The 20,645-nt window shown below is 44.7% G+C and overlaps 1 protein-coding gene across 1 annotated transcript in view; it reads right to left on the bottom strand.

The window, feature by feature from the left end:
• Positions 1 to 1,341: 1,341 nt before the first annotated feature.
• RETSAT (retinol saturase) overlaps positions 1,342 to 20,645 on the bottom strand; it is a 29,598-nt gene continuing 10,294 nt past the window's right edge. The window contains exons 5-11 of the mRNA XM_060250469.1: positions 17,476 to 17,673; positions 14,371 to 14,490; positions 10,799 to 10,937; positions 7,776 to 7,885; positions 6,718 to 6,884; positions 5,882 to 6,041; positions 1,342 to 2,213 (exon numbers count right to left, since the gene is read on the bottom strand). Of these exons, the coding sequence (XP_060106452.1) occupies positions 2,068 to 2,213; positions 5,882 to 6,041; positions 6,718 to 6,884; positions 7,776 to 7,885; positions 10,799 to 10,937; positions 14,371 to 14,490; positions 17,476 to 17,673 (1,040 nt within the window). The 3' untranslated portion in view covers positions 1,342 to 2,067. The remainder of the gene's footprint in view (positions 2,214 to 5,881; positions 6,042 to 6,717; positions 6,885 to 7,775; positions 7,886 to 10,798; positions 10,938 to 14,370; positions 14,491 to 17,475; positions 17,674 to 20,645) is intronic.

Genomic DNA, 20,645 nt, shown 5'->3' with positions numbered 1-20,645 from the left:
AGCCCTGCTTTTAGAAACTTCTGATTTTAAGGTGATTTTCTTGCTTTGTAACCCAGATATTGAAATAACTGAAATAGTAGCAAAGTTTCTTCATAGTATTAAGTACGTAAGAGAAGCAATGATGGATCAGGCCAGTGACCCATCCAGTCCAACAGTCTGTGTCACACAGTGGCCAAAAAAACCAGGTGCATCAGGAGGTCCATCAGTGGGGCCAGGACACTAGAAGCCCTCCCACTGTTGCCTGCCCCCAAGCACCAAGAATACAGAGCAGCACTGCCCCAGATAGAGTTCCAACAATAGGCTGTGGCTAATGCCTACTGAACTTCTGCTCCATGTTTATCCAATCCCCTCTTGAAGCTGGCTATGCTTGTAGTGTTATGGTTACATGCCCTGATAAGTAATACTATATCTTAGGCTTTATTCTGCTGTTGTTTTTATCGTCTACTTTTAATCTCACTTTGTATGGACTCTGTACTCTCCTAATCTGTAATTTGGTCAACTGTCTATTATATATCTCTATACATGCCGATAAAGGCTTGTCTGATGATGAAAATCACAATCCCATGACATTGTCCCACCTGCCTGGAAAAGACAAGAGGTTCCCATATTTTTCTCCCCACAGGAAGAAAAGCTGCTATCCCGCTTGGAAGGCAATTGTCTCAGCTTCATCCCATCCGTAAAAGACAGACTTGCAAACAGAAGACTCACAAGGGAAGGAAAAGCGACGGTAGATAAAGGAGATTAATGATAATCTCAGAACAAAAGTAGAATTTGTATCATCTAGTTGGGACAAGGCTCACCATCCATGGCTGGTGTCCCTTGCAGAGGAAGGAAATGCAATCTGTGGGTGGTCTTTGGACCTCTGCCTGGTGCCTCCTGCTATGGATTCAAATCACCTGGCATTTAATGAGGCAGCAGCTCATTTCTTAGTGAAGGGTGCTCTGTAATCTTGGAATAAGAAGCAAGCTACACGGAAGTTTGAAATGTGGGCTGTTCTTCAAAGAGAAAAGGGAAGGGCCATGGGCAAGTGGTAGAGCATCCACTTGGCATGGCAGAAGGTCCCAGGTTCAATCCCTGGCATCTTCAGTTTAAAGGATGAGGTAGGCGGTGATGTGAAAGACCTCTATCAGAGACCCTGGAGGGCTGCAGGCAGTCTGATTAGATAATACTGACTGTGATGATCAGTGGTCTGATTCAGTATAAGGTGCAAGATGTTCTTAATGTTAGCCATCCTGAGCCCGTTAGGGGAGGGCAGGATATAGATATAAGAAATAAATATAACAAAAATATAAATACTTAAATATTTATAAATAAACATAATAAATAAAAGTGACAACACACTGGGTTTCAAAACAGCCTTTATTAGAGACCACTGCAGGAAACAGAATATTATAAAATATTTCCTTTTTCTCTCCTCTCCCCTCTCTAAGCTACCACCAATCTTTTTCAAGGCATCTGTTCAATATTTTAGAATCTTTAGGTTAATGTTTTTTTCTGTCCACATCCCCAGCTCACTATTTTTTTTAATTCCAGTTTCTATACTGTTCCACAGTACTATTTTTTTATAAACTCATTTTACAGCGTCCACCCAGGACAACTATCGGTGCTGCAACTCAAAATGCAGCATCTTATACACGGTGAGAGGTAGAGATATTCTTGGTCTACCCCATATCAGAGAAGCTCTTTCCTTGCAAAGGAACATTTATTTGGATTCACACCTCTCTTACTACAGGGACAATATGGTCACAGGATGTCATGACAATCACCACAAATAAAAATGAAAAAGAAACCAATAAGGCTTCAGGCAGCTGCTGTACTCCTCCTCCACAGAGAGCCAGCCAGCCAGACTGCCAGTGCCAAACCAGCACGACAGCTAGATGTAGCCATATATCATCACTGCAGCGTGGCCCAGGGTCATGTTTATTCACTGGGTCAGTTCACAACAGCAGAACCTCGAGGCTTGGCTCGTTTGGAGACCCTCTTGGCAGCATCAAACGCAGGACAAGTTTCAAAACAATTTCCACAACTGCCTGCAGAGGAGTTGAGGACCTTTCAGCAAGCAAAGGCTCAGTTTTGCTTTTTGGAGTTCTTGACTTTGATTCTGCGGTACAACTGGACAAGGTCAGCGTAGACATTGCGGTGCAGGACAGCAGAAGCACAGAGCAGGGCACTGTGCAGGGCTCCCATAAAGCCTCCAACAAAAACATCCTGACCTGGGGAGCAAAAGCAGACATGTTTTAGTCTTTGCTATACCCTTTTCGCTGCGCTACTTGCTCTCCCTTGTTCCTGATTAGAGTTCCATGTCTTCTTAAAGAAAAACCCCAACCCCTGAATTCTTACTGTGGTCACCTATTTCCTTGATTAAGAAATCTCAACTAATTAAATATGCATTTCAATAAAACTAATTTAAAAAATAAAATGTTTCAGTTGGCAAAATCGCAGAAGACGCATTCTATTCTAGAATCAGAGTTGGAAGGGACCTCCAGGGTCATCTAGTCCAACCCCCTGCACAATGCAGAAAACTCACAAATACCTCCCCCTAAATTCACAGGATCTTCATCGCCGTCAGATGGCCATCTACCCTCTGTTTAAAAACCTCCAAGGAAGGAGAACCCACCACCTCCCGAGAAAGCCTGTTCCACTGAGGAACCACTGTAAGGGTCAGGAAGTTCTTCCTAATGTTGAGCTGGAAACTCTTTTGATTTAATTTTATTGGTTCTGGTCCTACAGAAAACAATTCCACACCATCCTCTATATGACAGCCCTTAAAGTATTTGAAGATGATGATCATATCACCTCTCAGCCGCCGCCTCTCCAGGCTAGACATCCCCATCTCCTTCAACCTTTCTTCAACCTTTCCGTGCAATAGTGGAATGCCACTTTCGATGCCACTTGTCAGCTGTGGTTTGATTAGGTATTTGCATTTGTAAGCAGCTGTTGCCAACAAGTAGAAAGTATCTTTCTTTGATCAAAAGGTTTTTCTTTTAAAATTATCTGTGTAATCCTAAACAGTGTGATATCCTTACGAATCCACTGATACCAGTGAAGCTAGAAAGGTGTGTCTCTGCTTTATGCCTGTACTGCAAATATTGTGGTCAAGAAACAAGCCACCAAATTAACCTGTATAAATTATATTGGCCACAAAATTTGCTTACTGGTGCAGTCAGGGACAGGTGCGAAGAGCTGTGCAGATAACCGATTACCATGCCCAGCTCACTTGAACTCCTGCTCACCCCACTCAATACAAAGGGTAACTTTGTCTGCTACAAAGAAAATTGATTCAAACACCTCTTTGATACTGAAACAAAGTCTAAAAAAATGTTTTTCATGTTTTCACGGTAGACTTTTTACGAGGTGGTTTGCCATTGCCTTCCCCAGTCATCTACACTTTCCCCACAGCAAGCTGGGTACTCATTTTACTGACCTCAGAAGGATGAAAGGCTGAGTCAACCTGGAGCTGGCTACCTGAACCAGCTTCCGCTGGGATGGAACTCAGGTAGTGAGCAGAGCTTAAGACTAAATTACTGCAGTTTTACCACTCTGCACCACAGGGCTCTTGAAACAAAGTCTAAGTACCTGTAAATGGAATGAGCATATCTTCATCACCCCACCCCTGTTTGGTCTAGTTTTAGATAGATCCCTACTCCAAGGAGTTTACAATCTTATAGAACACAGATTGTACTTGGATTTTTTCCTATAAGTCTTCCTTTATTGAGATAGTAAGAGGTGTTAGCACAAGAAGCACTTATTGACCTCATGTTTGTATTCTTCTTTGCTACAAGTTCAAGCTAAGATAAGTTGGTTTTTTAAAAACAAAGTTTTTGTTGCCACCCCTCCCCCATTCCAATCAAGGTTTGGGGATGATTAATCCTCCCCCGCCCCCATTGGCTTCCCATCTTTAAGTAGTCCCTCAGACCATCTATTGGCTTTGTGGGGGGCACATAGTAGTAGATGGGAGTTTTCTCCAATGGGAGAGGAAGAATTAAACAGTCTCCATGAGCCACATCACCCCTCCCCAATCCAGCTATCACATCTGATTTGGCTCCTATTTTATTTGCAAGGCTTACTACAGGAAATCTGGATCCTAAACTCCAACATTGCATGTTACTAATTTAGATAACCATCAGAGCTACAGAATTTTAATTCTACAAGAAGTGGCCTCACGAGGACTCTCAAGGGAGCAGAAATGCTACTCCTCCCCCCCCCATGTCCCACCCCACAGTCTCCGCCTCTGCTCCCTCGCCACACACAACTGCAATGTCTGCATGGGTACTGCTTCTCTGATTCAGAGGATTTTTTTTAGTTTTCAAAAATATCTCTAGACTCAAGTAGCCCCATTGTGCAGATTTTTCAATTCGCACAATGGAGCCAAAAATGGGAATGAAAATGTATGATCAAACAGCACTGCATTAATTGTTTCCTTGACCAAGGTTTAAAAACAAACAGCCCTCCCCCACACATAGAAATCCAAACAACATTGGTCACAGCTATCAAGTTAGAGATTAGGTATTTTTTTGTTACAGTATGGCACCCTGTATAGAACAATTTCATTCAAGTTCCTTGGAGCAGCAAAAATTAAGTTACTAAGGTTTTTTTTTTTTTTAAAGTAGTGTGTGTGTGTGTGTGTGTGTGTGTGTGTGTGTGGACTTGCATGCCTGGAAGTCATGATGACTTCTGGCAGCTCCTAGTGTTGCTAGGACATTTTCAGAGAAGTGGCTTGATTCACCTGCCTCTGCATCCTGGCCCTGGTATTCCTTTCGAGGTCTCTCTTCTAAGTACTTGCCAGGGCCGGCCCTGCTTAGTTTCCAAGATCTGATGTGATTGGGCTGGCCTGAGCTATCCAGGCCAGGGCAAGTTACTAAGATCCTGACCTTGTTGTTCCACATAATTGACACTACTGACCAATGTTCCCTCTAAGCTGCACAGTCTTGTGAGCAAAAATTCTACTTTGTTAGCTACTGGCATTAAAGTTGGGAGCTACTGCATAAATTAGTGCGCTCTGGGGTCATCCTTCCCTGAGGTAAGACAAAACGTGTGAGCTGGAGGTTAAAAATCTGTGAGCTAGCTCACGCTAACTCAGCTTAAAGGGAACACTGCTACTGACTCCCGTAGAGAGCAAAATCAAACAAGAGGTTTTTTTTAAAAAAACAAACAAAATGAAATTAGATAGCTAATCTGCATTGATACTGTTACCTGTTTTCCTTCCTACTGCCCACAGGCCCAAAGCTATCTGAAGGGTTTTACATTTTGCAAAGTGTAAGAAGGAAGAACCACCACTGCCAAGGTTCCCTTTATATACCTTACGTGTTACAACTAACTGGCATCCGATACCTTCTTCATAACTGGTGAAGTGCCCTGACTACTGAAAGCACATTTCTCAGTGCAATGTGATGGGGCTCTACCCCCAGAAGAGCTTATAATCTAAAATTTGAGATAAGACAGGAAACAAAAATTAGACAAAGGCAGAGATTTTAGAAAGGGGAACATTATACATTAATTCCAGCTCTTAGTATTTGGAACCGTCTCCTAGGAAGCAAAAAGCTTGGCCTTCAAATCCTCTTTATGCATTGTAGACCTCTGTGTTAGTCAGAGGACTTGAAACACCACACCCTAGATGAAAAACATTTGCTAAGCTTGTCTTATGACAGCATTAAAGGAAAGTTTGTCATGAACAGTCCAATACAGAACACAAACCACAGAAGTTGTTTTCATGCTTATTTCTTTTTTTGTTCTTGTCCAAGACGTTAGACTGCTTTTCTGCCTTGTTTCTCTGAGGCCCCAATCCTAGTCATACTTAGAACTAGTACCATGTAGTTATCATTTCTGTGTCCATGAGATGGAGCAGGCTGCAAAATTAAGAATGGATGGGAAAGCAACACACCTGTCAAGTAGAGGTTTGGGACAGGGCTCTGAGGTCTGATCGTGGCCATGACATCAACCTGCATGCGAGAGAAGCAGTGATCTACTCCATACATTTCTCCTTGTGGAGCAGCTATGTAATGCTTGTTGGAGAGAGGAGTCCCTGCAGATACGTGCTCAACCTGTTGAGAAAGAAAGCAGTGAGCAAGAGAAGATATCGCAGAATGCATTCCTCACGGGTATCAGAACATGAAAGGCCTGCTAAGGTCACCTCCTTTATGGAAGCCAGTCTGGCATCAGCTAGGAGCACAGCCTTCTCAGCTAAGGCCTCAGGATGCTTATTTAGAATCTGCTCTTTTTTTTTTTCCCAGGAAAAAAAGGTGCAATGTGTTCACCAGGCCAGAGAGCCAAAATTGGAGGTCTGGGCCTTGAAGGGCTACATTTTTGTCTTGCTGCTGGCTGGTTTTGTTTGTCCTGGTGGGTTAGTTTTAAGAGTGAGCTGTGTGCCTGCATACTCTGCCAGTTTGTAGGATCATTTCTGTCAAGACCTGTTTTTTTTTTTCATTGTGCTGCCCCCCAAATAGTTTTTCTTTGGGTTACCCCCCCGCCCAATAGTTGACCATTATGTGTTTTACTTAACCATTCAATATGTTTAGGTGAGCAATGCATTCATAAACTGTTCCTGACAATCCGTATGTGAATAGATTTCATCTTTTAATTCCACTGGTGGTGAAAGGAGGGGTGAGGACACAAGCTCAGCTGGGTCCAGTTTCAGTATGCTGGGCCAGCTGAGTGGACAGACTGAATTCAGCTGCAGAGAATTTGTGGCTAATTATAAAATCCAAAATGTTCCCTTACCTTATCTTTTATTTGAGGATAAATGCCATATACAGTTTCCATCACAGCCTCAACAAAAGTATTTTTGAGATCTTCATAATCTGCTCCCCTCTTGGACACCCGCTCTTCCTTCCATTCCTCAAACCATTCGTACCTCGCAGCCGTCAGGACGATTAGAGTGGACTTGCCTGTAAGGACAGAACAGGAGGGGGTTCGTTTGCACAGGGCTCCCACAAGAGGACATTTTTACAGGAGACCGGAGAGAGGGTGGAGGACCCCTCAGGTTGCTTTTGGTGCTGGCTCCTCACATTCTGTTGGCTCCAAGGTCCTTGTGCCAGTCCATTTGCCACAGTCTTTTAGTGTGTGGGGGGGGCAGAGAGTGGGAAGGCTTCTAGTGTGCTGGCCCCACTGGTGGACTTCCTGATGGCACCTGGATTTTTGGCCACTATGTGAAAGAGTCTTGGACTGGATGGGCCATTGGCCTGATCCAACATGGCTTCTCTTATGTTCTTACATTCTCTAAAGCAGGGGTCTCCAACCCCCAGGCCTCGGACTGGTACATGGCCTGTTTCTAGGTGGGCCGTGCAGCCACCCCCCCTCCCCCCCGCGCAGCCTCACCATCCCCCGTTTATACCATTTAAGGCGGGGAAGGTGCCATGAAGCGCTTTCCAGGCTGACCTCCACCACCCTCTGCTGATCCAATCAGCAGGGAAAACCGTCGCAGCAGCAGCGAGCAACCGCTGAAACAGCCACGCTGCCATAGTTCTCCCGGCGATTGGATCAGTTGATCAGCGGGGTGGGGTGGGGGGAGAGGTCAGTCTGGAAGGTGCTTCATCTTCCCTGGCCTTAAAGTGGTAAAAAACAGGAGGCGGTGAGGCTGCGTTGGGGGGGGGGGCGTGGCAAGGCTGTGGGGGGCAGGGCAGAGGAGGGAGGAGGAAATGGGGTGGGTGGGAAGAGGAGGCACTGTGGGGGGGGGTGGCCGCTGGCTCCGGGGCCAGTCCCTGGGATAAAAAAGGTTGGGGGTCTCTACTCTAAAGCATCAAGTCCTGTCTGTATCCAACTGCCCCGCCCCCCAATACCTGGATACTTCTTCTCCCATAGGGGGTCCTTAGCAGACGAAGAAGCAATGAACAAAAAAGGAATTCGCTTCGCAGCAGTTTCTCTTGATGAGTTTATGTATGAGATGAACCTGTCGAGAAAATGAAAAGACTTCCCCATGAGTTGGGGGGCGGGGGAGACATGCATTTCTTCTTATACTATTATTTTTAAATGTAAGCTGGGGACTAGCAATAGTTAGAGAGTAGTTATAAGTAGGAAGATAAGCTTCTGACACATACGCTGAAGAAGAAAAATTCCAGATTTATACCCCGCCCTTCTCTCTGAATCAGAGACTCAGTGGCTTACAATCTCCCATATCTTCTCCTCCCACAACAGACACCCTGTGAGGTGGGTGGGGGCTCTCACAGCAGCTGCCCTTTCAAGGACAACCTCTGCCAGAGCTATGGCTGACCCAAGGCCATTCCAGCAGGTGCAAGTGGACGAGTGGGGAATCAAACCCGGTTCTCCCAGATAAAAGTCCACGCACTTAGCCACTACACCAAACTGGCTCCCTGAGAGGGGTGCTGTTTTGGGCTGAAGCCCAGGAGTAAGAGTCTTGTGTTTCAGGTGGGCAGAGCTGTTGGTCTGTAGCAGCAGCAGATTTGAGTCCAAGAGCAACTTAAAGGCCAACAACATTTCCAGAGTATAAGCTTCCGAGAGTCAAAGCCCCCTTTGGTCTTATATGCAAGGTTTCAGATACAAAATGGGACACTGTTTTTCCTGACTCAGGACTGTATACAGGTCACTGGGGGGAAGGGGTGTTTATATCAAAAATTTCTACCAGGGCAAAGCAGCAATGCCTGGGGCCCTGGCTGGGTCACAAGGGTATTCCTGTTACTGCTGTGTCCACAGATTTTTAGCTCACAAATTAAATTGGTTTAAGGAGGACTTATTTCTTTTTGGAAATACCAATTTAAGCAAGGACAGCAGGCCTTTTTTTTTTAGCAGGAATGCACAGGATTGCAGTTCTGGCTAGCTTGGCATCAGGGGGTGTGGCCTAAAATGCAAATGAGTGCCTGCTGGGCTTTTTCCACAAAGGAAGTCCTTAAGGACAGTAATCCTGAGCTTACTTAGGCAACACTCTGCTTCAAGTGTACCCTCTAAATCAGGGGGCCCTTGACCTTTTTGAGCCTGCGGGCACCTTTGGAATCTTCAGATGGGGTGGTGACTGCCAGCCCAAAATGGCTGCCACAGAAGGAGGAGCCAATACCTCCCCCCCCTCCTTGCTTTGCAAGGGATTGCAGAAGGGGAATAAAAAGAAATGAAGGGAAGCTTAGGAGGGTGGAAAGAGAAGGGGGAATAAACAGAAGGAAAACTCAATGGGGGAGTGGAACCAGAAGCCTAGGTGCTTACCAATCCTCTTGACCCCCAGCAACTGCAGCTGCTAATGCAGCTGTGCAAAAAACTTTCATTGGAATAAGAGCAGCTAATAATAAGCCCTGCTTCACAATGGCCCACTCCACTTTGTGAAAAATTTGGCAGGCACCCAGTGAAGTACTGGTGTGTGCCATACTGAGGGGACTCTGGTCTAAAGTGATCAGAAGAATTTAGTCTGGGGATCTTAGGAGAAGAAGGAAATGGCTCATACAGCAGAAATTGCATCAGCACATTAAGGCATTTGTGGCTATTTCAGCTTTGTTGTTTGCTGCCCTAAATGGTTTCAAAGACAAAATAGATGTTCTGTGGGACTGTTTTTGTGTACTTAGTGCCATCAGTACACCAGTGTGATCAGTATTTTCCAAGCATAAAACCTCCTCAGGGGTTCAACAATAAATTGTACCAAAAAGTGGAGAAAGATATTCAGGCATTTAAATGAATGCAGCTGTGTAGCACACATAGTTTTCCAAGTAACTTTCTGAAGTTTTGGGTGAGGCCCAAACAAGGCATTCTGTAAGTTCAGCACTGATCTATGGAACAAACATGCTTATATCAACAAGGTAGTGGGAAAAAGGTGGTGCGTTCAGTGCCACAACAAAGCTTAGCTCACAAAGCTAGTGGAGCTTTAAGGCTGCTATTTATTGATACAAGCATGGAGCTGGGAGGAACAAAGTGAACATTAGTGACCCCTACTGGCTGGTGTCAAGATTGCATCAATGCACTACTTTGTAAGAGAAAAATGTGGCTCAGTTTTGTACTCCTAAAGATGCTGCTCATAGCTAACAACAAAAAGTAACCACATTTATCAGCCCTTTAGATACAGTTGTACAAGACAACAGTGAGTTTAGTCCCTGGATCTGAATCTTAGCCAGCCTGTCTGTACACACACTTAAACAGAATGAGACAGACGACTGGACTGTACCATTTTAGCTACAGATACTATTTTTGAATTCTCCACCAAACCCAGGACTCCTGTGGAAACAAACAACTAGACCATAAGTTAGAAAAGTAGTAACTCAGCTCACTCTTTGTAGTGCTAGTTCCTGCAGGGAAATTTCAGGGGTGTATTTAAAAAATCGATTTCTGGTTCCCCCAGCCCAAACTGGTACAGTCCAACACCTCACAATTGTGCCCCTGTTCTCCTACATGCATCGGACAGACTTGGAGCGTTTAGGTTAGCCAAGCTGTGCCCTCTCATCCCTCAAGAACTGCCCTGCCCTGCTTTGTTTCCTCTCTACTGAGTTCTTCATTCTTCCGTTCTTCGAACCTGGCCCACTGGCAGTCACTGGACTTCTCTGTCACAAACTGCAGCTGCCTGACAATCCAGCACAATTCCTTCCCAAGCCTGGCAGAGAAGATGAAGCGGTCAAGCTGGGCTGCAAGCCTTGTAGAGCTGGTACTGCTGACAAATGGACCAGCAGGCCCAGAATTCGTCAGTCACCATTTGTTTTGTTGCCCCCTCCTCCCCTGTATCAGGATATCATTTCAAATTTCCTGAAGCAGTGATTTACAGGGAGGTCACTTTATTATTTTTTTTAAAAGGTGGCAGGATCCTACTGCAGACCTTCACAGAAGCTCAGCAAGCAAGAGAAAGCATTTCAGCTACAGGAGCAAAACTATGCCTTACGCTTCATCAATGTTGTTCTGATGGTAGACATAATAGTTTTTGGCTTCCAGTCCCAATTCCTCCTTGGAGCCTCTGAGTCCTATGAAGACTGTGAACCCTCCAATGCCGTGCTGCACCATGGACAGCTGGCGCTGAACACCTGCAGGAAGGAAGGAAGGCAGGCAGGCACTCTGAAAAACCCAAATCACAAAAATTTATGGGCTGCACAGTGTCAAGTCCCCAGCAGTTCAGTAATCAACACCAGGCCATTCAGAGAATTGTCTTTACTGAGTTACTTTGAGGCAAGAGAGTTCTTGCGAAAACTGGCTTTGGCGGGCAAATGTCCGTTACTTATACCTTTAGGTGTAATCATTATATGTTCAAACTCAAGGCGTGAAGCAAGCAGCCCCTCCCTCCCCCCTTCTTTTTTCCCAGGCCCCTGGCAGCTGCACGCTTATCAGTCGGAGACGGCCTTGGCTGTCCCCGAGAACAGGCTGAAAAAAATGCTTTATTCGTTACAGAGATAGTAGCTGGCTAAGCGGGAAGTGAAAGTAACATCCTGACTGAATGGCAAGAGGCACTCTTGACACACAAGCTCTGCAAGTAAAATGTGAATCCAAAACAATGCCATCTTGTGTTGCAAGCAAGGCAGCATGTTGGGAGCAAAATAAATTTCTTAAAACAGGCAATTGGAAAACACTGTCACCGATAAGCACAAAGCGGGGGGAGAGGGGCTGTCAAAGGAACCACATCCAGTCCTAGGCCAAGAATTTCTGTTTAAGAGCTGGAGAACAAAAAATTACAAAACTCTGTAGTGTTTGTCTGCACCCACCAGCCTGGGAGTCCGCCACCAGCCCTTTTGACTATCCCAGTGATTAGAGACCAAAGGACAAGCTTCCAATCTTCCTGGGACTAAACCAGAAAGTCAGTCCTGCAAGGCAGGCTCTCTCACAAAAGCAAATTACTCTGGTACATGGTCAGCCAAGTCAAGTCAAGCTCTGGATTTAGACTGAGGCCAGCTGAAGACAAATAACCACCGAAGTAAATTTAAAAATATATTTTATTTGGGTGCAAGAATATTTCAAAAGCGGCAAAAACTGTGAGGATAAAACAAAAAAGCTAAGATTTCAAGAACTAAAACAGTAATACATGGTTCCAAGTATCAGATGTCACCATTCTCAGCTGAAGATTCTCAGCAAATCCGAAGTGTCTCTCTCCAGAGTCCACACAGGCCAGCAAGCTGTTTGGCCTGAACAAGCAACCTTCAAAATGGCCACCATGAACAACACAGTAACTGCATGTCAGGATCTCAGGCAATCACCATCAGGCTAGAGAACAAACTAGAAACCTACTTCTTATGAGCAAGGGACCCTCATGGTCTCAGGTCTGAAAAACCAATAGAAACTCTAGTTGGGGGTGTATAGCCAATTGCTAGGTCAGTGACTAAGCAGATGACCTAAGTAGTGGTCTGACCTGGGAGAAAGCAACAAAACTATCTGCAGCTTGGTTCTGTCCTTTTCCCACAGGTGGAAAACAAAGACCTTAAGCTGGGCACAACTGGGCTCCATCCTTTTCACTGTATTTGAATTTAGGATTCCCGGATAGTAGGCTGATACTGACCACTATACATTGCTGCCTCTATTTTTGCACTGCCTCACAGGAGTTATTTTTCTGAGGAAGATTATACCTACTAGATAAACACATAGCCCTCAGTCTGTGTCACTGTGCCTTCACATGTACTCGACCAGAACACTAAGCAACTTAAGTACAAAAGTGCGCAATGCCCAGTCATTTCATGTTTTCCCATGGGTCCTAGGGCACCGAGCAATGACCATGAGATTTCTGTAACGAATGGCAGTAAATCAGAAGTGAGTTTGCAACTTACAGATACACACCTGAACAGCATACTCATTGCTACAGCACAGACACTGTCTCCAGACTTTGATGCAATAATTCAGAGCAAGTGGTGTCAGTTATCAGGACTGTTATATGAACAAAATATTGCAAGAGTGCTAATGTTTGAAGCATGGTTTAATTTTTTTTAAAAAATCTTTGTTTGTGCCCTTTATAAAGTTTACATCTCTGCTACATGACATAACATTTTATAACACACATGACCCAGCACTACAAGGTCTCATTTATGCCAAATCTGCTCCTCATAACAAATGAGTTCGACACCCCTGCTCTGTTCTGCTTTTGAGGATCTGTATTAGCTTGGCAAGATGGAGCCTATTCTGTAGAGCAATCTGTCCCTTAGAGTGATCCAAGCTTAAATGAAACTGCAAGACAGTGCTTCAATACAACTAAATTAATGCTTAGAAGTATGCAGGCTAAAGACCATAAGGCCACATGCGCCTGTCTAGAAGAATTCAGTGACACAACAAATGAGCTTAAGGGTCATAAAGGTCACACTAGATTATTAGACAAATAAGAGCTTGCAGAGAAATCCTGTGGCTATGCAGCTAATGTGAACCCAGGACACAACTGGGATCAGGAGTCAGCAGCGCTGCTTTTGTCTGTGGCATGATGGAGATCATTACTGGAAACTCTGTGCACCCATATTTCAGATGAGGAAAAGGTTTGCAGAGACAGAGTTCAGAAGATGACTGCCATAAAAATGTGGCTAGATGGACAACAGAAAGGTGTTTAAAATTAGCTGTTTCTGGCAGGATGATAGACTCTTGCCAGATATAGTGCTAAGAGCTGCAGCCAGGTTGTTATTGGAGCTACCTGTATAGGAGCACATTCAGCCTGGGTTGAAAACACTGCACTGGCTGCCTGTGGTATTCTGGATTTGTTTCAAGGTGCTGGTTTTAACCTTTAAAGCCCTCTATGGCCTGGGACCTAAAGCCCTCTATGGCCTGCTTGCCTTCAAGATCGCCTTTCTGCACATGTGCCCCACAAAGCACTACGTTCAGGATCTCAGAATCTTTTAACAATTCCTGGGCCAAAGGAAGCCCGGGTGACTATCACCAGGAGAGGGATTTCTCTGGGGCAGCTCCCATGTGGTGGAATGTGCTCCCCAATAACATCAGAGCCCTGCAGGACCTCTCACAGTTCCGCAGGGCTTGCAAGACCGAACTTTTTCCAACTTGCTTTTAACGAATAGCGGGAGACAGCTGCCACGCCACAGAACTGAGTCTCAGCCGATACCGCTGTACTAATACCATGAGCTCCATAAGCATTAAAGATCTTGGAGAGTTGCTGATAGTTTGCAAATTTGCTGACTATTTTACTGCATAGTATTGTTTTAAGTTTTATATTGTAATGTTGTTTTATTGGTTGTGAACCGCTCTGAGCCTGTCTAGGGAAGGGCGGGATATAAATCAAACCAAATAAATAAAGTGTTAAGCAGGTGAACCTGTGACAAGACATTTTAAGAGGCCTGCAGATTACTGGCCTCTTACAATCTTTAAGATCAGCATCAATTTAACAGGGATTTTGGCATTTTAGTATGCACATTATGTTTGCACTCCACAGTCTCAAGTTTGAAAACCTTAGGTGTATGTCTGAAAGATGCATGTATGCACACAGGCTACAAACCCTCCATATCTCTACAGTACAGAAACACTGCTTGTAATGTGGCCTCTTACCTGGCAAAGTGCGTAATTTTTCTGGCAGGAGCTGGTTGTAGGTGTTGAAGATACCAGCATCCGAAATCACAACAGGAGCAAAGATATTCATTACATCCTGGCCTTTCTTAACACTTACACCTGGAAGAGGCAGAACAAGACCCAAATGAGCAAAGTCCCTGAAGTTTCTCCTATGTTATTCAACAAATGATCAATTTAGGTTGAAGCCAATGGATGAGTATTCCCTTCACAGCACTAACAACAATAACAACAATAATGGACTTATACCCTGCCCTTAATTCGGGAATTTCAAAGTGGCTTACAATCTCCTTTCCCTTCCTCCCCACAACAGACACCCAATGATGAGTTAGTTGAGGTGGACAGAACAACTCTGCTGAGAACTTGTGGCTGACCCGAGGTCATGCCAGCAGCTGCACGTGGCAGGGTGGATTGCATGGATTAATGAGGCATGAATACCCAGCTTGCTGAGGGGAAAGTGTAAATGACTGGGGAAGGCAATGGCAAACCACCCCGTAAAAAGTCTGCCATGAAAACGTTGTGAAAGCAACGTTATACCAGAGTCGGAAACGACTGGTGCTTGCACAGGGGACCTTTCCTTTCCTTAGGAGGGGCTGTGGCTCAGTGGTAGAACACCTGTTTGGCATGCAAAAGGTCACAGTTCAATCCCTGGCATCTCCAGGTAAAAGAATCAAGCGGTAGGTGATGGGAAACACCTCTGCCTCATACACTACAGAACTGCTGCCAGTCTAAGTAGACAGTATTGACTTTGATGGACCAGTGTTCTGATTCAGTAAAAAGCAGTTTCATGTGTTCATGTACCAACCACGTAGAGCAGGCAGATGTGTTACTGCCAGACTGCAGATGGAGGAGGTAGGTAAGTGGTGACAGACTGAAACAGAGATAGGCTACACAGCATGGCTGGGAGAAGATCCAACCTGGAAACCCTTTCTAAGCCCCTCTATCCCACACCACTTCATACACAAAACAGTTTATGTATATTAACGGAGCAAGTCTCATGCGAACGATCAGGCTGGCTGAGAATTAGTGGATACAGCATGCTGATCAGCATTACAGAAAATCCTTCAACAGGCAAGGGAAGCTTAATGTAATTAATAGAAAGGCTTAGGGAGATAACCCACTTAAACACTTTCCAAGAAATTTAATGTGGTAGGAAAAGCACGGACTCTGAGACTCTGATTCAGAGAGAAGGGCGGGGTATAAATCTGCAGTCTTCTTCATGGAATAGCCAGGCAAGGAACTATGGAGAATCCTGCTCTAAGGTTTCCCCAAGTTCTCTTTTCAGACCCTTCTGATGCCAGGAAGCCAAAAGGAATATGCTCCAGTTTCAGCCTTGTACATAACCTTAAGAGATGCTCTCTCAGATGCAAGACAGGTTCCACAGTATTTTTGTTAAGGAAACATGACATGCTTACCTTGAGCCAGGATTTATCCCTGAAGTCCCATTTTCAACATGATGACTGAACCTGAGGATATTTTAACACTGAGGACAATTTATTTTTTGGCTGTCAAATCACAGCTGACTTATGGTGACCCCTGGTGGGGTTTTCAAGGCAAGACACGCTCAGAGGTGGTTGGCCACTGCCTGCCTCTATGTCATGGCTCTGGTATTCCTCAGTGGTCTCCCATCTGAACACTAACTAGGGTCAACCCTGCTTAATTTCTGAGATTGGGCTTGCCTGGGCTACAGTTGCATGTTTATCCTAACAGAATGGTCAACTGAGAGCCAGAGCAGTACTTAGAATGTCAAACTAGAATCTGGCGGGAACCTAGCTCATTTCCCCACTCATTCATAAAAATCACTGGGTGACCTCAATCCATTCACAACAGGGCTGAGAGAATAAAATAAGGATGGGCAGGGCTTTTTTTGTAGCAGGAACTCCTTTGCATATTAGGCCTGTACTAAGAGCCCTGTAAGCTCTTGGAGGATTGGCTACAACAGGGGTGTGTGGCCTAACATGCAAAGGAGTTCCTACTACAAAAAAAGCCCTGAGGATGGGAAAGCCATGTGCAGCATCCAGAGCTCTGTGGAGGATAAAAATGCACTACACAGACATGTGCCATTATGTACAAGATGAAAGATGACTGAAGAGCAGTCTTGTAAAAAAATGTCAGTTCCACGTAGGTGCGAGCACCTGAATCTCAGTAACAGATCAAGCACAAAGCCCCTTCTGGCAAATCCAAGGGCTTCTATAAACACAGAGGGGCTTCTAAGTTCTCCTCCATCCTTTGGCTTGTACCCCATTTTCACATGAGGCTTTTGGCAGCCTCTCGTACAAGGATAAGGGCCATATCTGCTTAGCTTCAGGAAAGAAGCAGCCTAATATTCTCCTGAACCCCTCTCCTAGGCTATTCATAGACCAATCTTGAAATCCCTCAAGTTTCATGTCCAGATCACTGGGTGGCACAAGAGATAAAGCTCACTGTATCGTCCCCGCATCAGAGTTCTTTCCCACCATTCGTAAGCTCCTCTAGTGTGGAGGGAATTCTGACTTTTCCCTAATATGGGGCTTTTATACAACCATCACAATTCATTGGCACAGATAATAAAAAGGGTGCCAAATATTCTAAAATACATAAGCTGACTTTCCTTTTAGCATTTCCCATTTGCTGCTTACATAGTACTTACACCTGTCAAAGTGCTTTGTATACACTGTCTTTTAATCGTTGCTATTTCATCATTATTTGGGCTGTTTGTCACTGATGTGGGCCAGTGGATTATGTAACATCATAACAAACGGTATGTAAAGTGCTGATTAGATTCTCAGTTTAAAGCTGTAATTGATTTTATTGTGATTTTAGGTGTTCTTGATCGTTTGTTTTATTATTACTTATTTTGATGTACCCTGCCCTGAGCCCCCATGGGGGAATGGGTGGAATATAAATTACCAACAACAACAACCCTATAGAGCGGGAAAGTATTACCATCCTTGTATTGCAGATAGGAGGCCAAGGCTAAGACAGACAGGGTAACCTAGGGCTACCTAGTTGACAGCAAAAGATCAATATTTGAACAGGATATTCAGTCTTAGCCAGTCTGACACCAAACTCTCAGATGCTCCCCCTCCCAAATCCAGTCTAACTCACCACAGGCTTTCCCTTGGGAATTCACCAAAATGCTCTGGACAGGCGCTTTGGTAAGGACTGCCCCTCCAGCCCGTTTAATGATGGAGATGGAGTGGAATACAATTTCACTGGGTCCCCCTTGAGGATACCAGCCACCTTTCAAGTAGTGATCATAAATGACCGCATGCAGAGGGAAGCTGGTCTGAGTGGGAATCACTCCTGTAAAAGAAGAGAGGAGGAGGAGGAGGAGGAAGGATTAGGATGGGAGGGGTTATCAAAGCATAACTGCAGTTCAACGAGAAAAGTCTTCTTATCCTCCCAGCAATCAAGGCTCTGCAAATAGTCCATACAGAAATTTACTAGCTCACTGGCCCACATTAGTAATTTGTAATCAGGGTGAAACTGTCAGGCAAGCTTGATTTGAATCTCCTAGTGAGCAGACATCCCACCGCTTCATTCTTCTCATAAGATCTGAAATGGAAGTGATAAGAGACAGGAAAAACTCCATTCAGAGTTCCCCAGAGCACTTCTTATAGACAGAATGTAAAGTAATAGATAGCTGCATGTAAAATCTCAAGTCAAGGAGTTTACACAGTAGAAGTGGACAATACAGGGAGCTCTTGGCTATTGCTGCCCTGTGTCATCTCTCCCCAACTCTATCATTAACATGCAGTAAAAGCGCAGCATCCTGTAATGTTATGTCATATAGAATCAGAGTTGGAAGGGGTCATACAGGCCACCTAGCCTATGGCATCCCTGACAAGTGTTTGTCCAGTTGCTGCTTAAAGATCACCAGTAAAGGGGAGCTCACCACCTCCCTCAATAGCTGATTCCACTGTTGAACAACTCTTACTGTAAAATAGTTTTCCAATATCCAGTCGATACCTTCCCACCCTTAATTTAAACCCATTATTACGAGTTCTCTCCTCTGCTGCCAACAGAAACAGCTCCCTACCCTCCTCTAAGTGACAGCCCTTTAAATACTTAGAAAGAGCAATCATGTTTCCCCCTCAACTTCCTCTTCTCCAGACTGAACATTCCCAAGTCCCTCAGCCTTTCCTCATAGGGCTTGGCTTCCAGGCCCCCGATTATCTTTGTCTCACTCCTCTGCACCCACTCCATTCCGTCCACATCCTTCTTGAAGTGAGAGCTCCAGAATTGCATAGTCAGGTGCGGCCTGACTAATACAGTTTACAGTGGAACTGTGACATTTTGTGATTTTATTCGATTTTTAGCCCACCCTTCCCATAGAACAGGCTCAGGGCGGGTTACATCATAAATGACCTGGATGTTACGCCCCTGTTGATACACTCCTATATCTCCCAATACCTACCAGAAGCCAATGAACCATTTTAACTGTATACCTGTGGGACTGTCTCCTTTCATATATGCCTGGGAAGTCATTATGTTTGGCCTCCCAACATCTGTTGGCCGTCCTCAGTCCAAAAGACGCCCGCCTTCCCTCAAAAGACGCCCGCCTTTTTCAGTCCTGGCCCCGACCCGGTGGAATCAGCTCCCTATTGAGATCCGGGCCCTACCTGGCTTATTAGCCTTCCATAGGGCCTGTAAAACTGAACTGTTCTGCCAGGCTTTTAGTTGAAGCTGCGGGCACCAACTTGATCTGGTTGGTCTCCCCTGCCAACACTGTCACCTGTGCTATAAAACAGAATAATATCTGCCATCTCTATGGGATATCATGATGTGAGATGGCCAGGCTGGGCAATATGTGATTGTGGTAAATCTTCTGAGTGCTGTTGAGTTGTCTGTTTATAAAATGTTTTTATTGCATTTTATTGTGTTATCATATATTGCACTCCACCCTGAGCCCTACAGGGAATGAGCGGAATAGAAATATATTAAAATAAAATAAAAATAATTACCAAGAGAAAAGAGAAAGCCTTGCCAGATTTCATTTCCCTATTATTTTGTTCCACCTGCAGTTATAGAAACCCAGCTCTTTTAGAGAAAGGGAACTCAACAGATATTGGAGGAGGTCCTGTGGCCCTTTAGCACCTGGATTGTTTTTAACTTAATGTTTAACTCAATGTTTTATTGTTGGTTCATTGTGAACTTGAGCCTGCTTTGGCGGGGGGGACAGGATATAAATCGAATAAACCTAACCTTTTTACACTGAAGTTAGGTACAAAGAACTGGAAGAAAGTAAAACAGAGATTCCATAGCGTATATGTTTAAAAACAAAATCTCAAAAGTCTTGTTTAACCAGCCAGAACTCCAAAGCTAGAACCTGACATCAACAATACAAAAATTAACAATACAAAAACTTCAGCTGCTTGTGAGACATAGCCAAGAAAACAGAATGTGGGGATCAGCAAGTCACGTGTGCGCAATGGATGAGGGCTGAATAAGCTTATCATGGCTAAGCCTTGATGACTGGGAGACAGTTGTATGTTTGGCAGGATCTAACATAAACCACCCTGTAAAAAGTCTGCCGTGAAAACGTCTGATGCGATGTCACCCCAGAGCCGGAAATGATTGGTGCTTGCACAGGGGACTTACCTCTACCTCTAACTTATCGCTTGTGATAACTGCTGGCAGCTGCAAGTTTCTCTTATCTGAAGGGTTGGGGGGGGGGGGGAAGCTAACACTTTTTCCTAACTTGGCAGGAGGGACCAGAGCACTTTTATGCTGGTGGCATGACAAGCCATCCATGAAGATGGAAATGACTCTTGATTAATCGTGACTTTGCCATGAACCTGTCGTAAGGACTTCTCATAAGGAGTTGCTACTTCCCCTTTGAGACTTGCTAGCCCTGTTTGGCTTTTAAAGCTTTGTTGCTCTTGCTTGAATGCTGGATGTTTTCTGCTGTGCATACATTCTGAGAGTCTAAATGTTTTAACTGAATTCAATGCAAAGGGTTTTGTTTTTTTTTAAATTGTGCTGTGTGCCGAGAGTCTTCTCATGAGCTGAAAATTCATCCTCTGAACTGAACCTCAAGGTTGGTTGGACCTGATAGCGTGGCATAACATCAGACAAAACTAGACATTCTTCAGCAGGCCTGGATTTGGAAACCTGTCTCCCCGTATTTAAATAAGAGGCAAGGAGAAGGCATGATTGGGAGGGGGAAGCAGTGGCTAGTGTGCTTAACCCATCCCCACCCCCACCAGTTGCATCTCCCCAGCCAGCCAGTCTTGACACACAAGCCCAAGCCAGATGTTAGCTCTGGCTCACGA

Source organism: Heteronotia binoei, chromosome 12 (assembly GCF_032191835.1).
Source record: "Heteronotia binoei isolate CCM8104 ecotype False Entrance Well chromosome 12, APGP_CSIRO_Hbin_v1, whole genome shotgun sequence".
Classification (NCBI taxonomy): Eukaryota; Metazoa; Chordata; class Lepidosauria; order Squamata; family Gekkonidae; genus Heteronotia; species Heteronotia binoei.
Note: the sequence above shows the minus strand (reverse complement) of the source record. Positions and strands in the feature narration are given on the sequence as shown.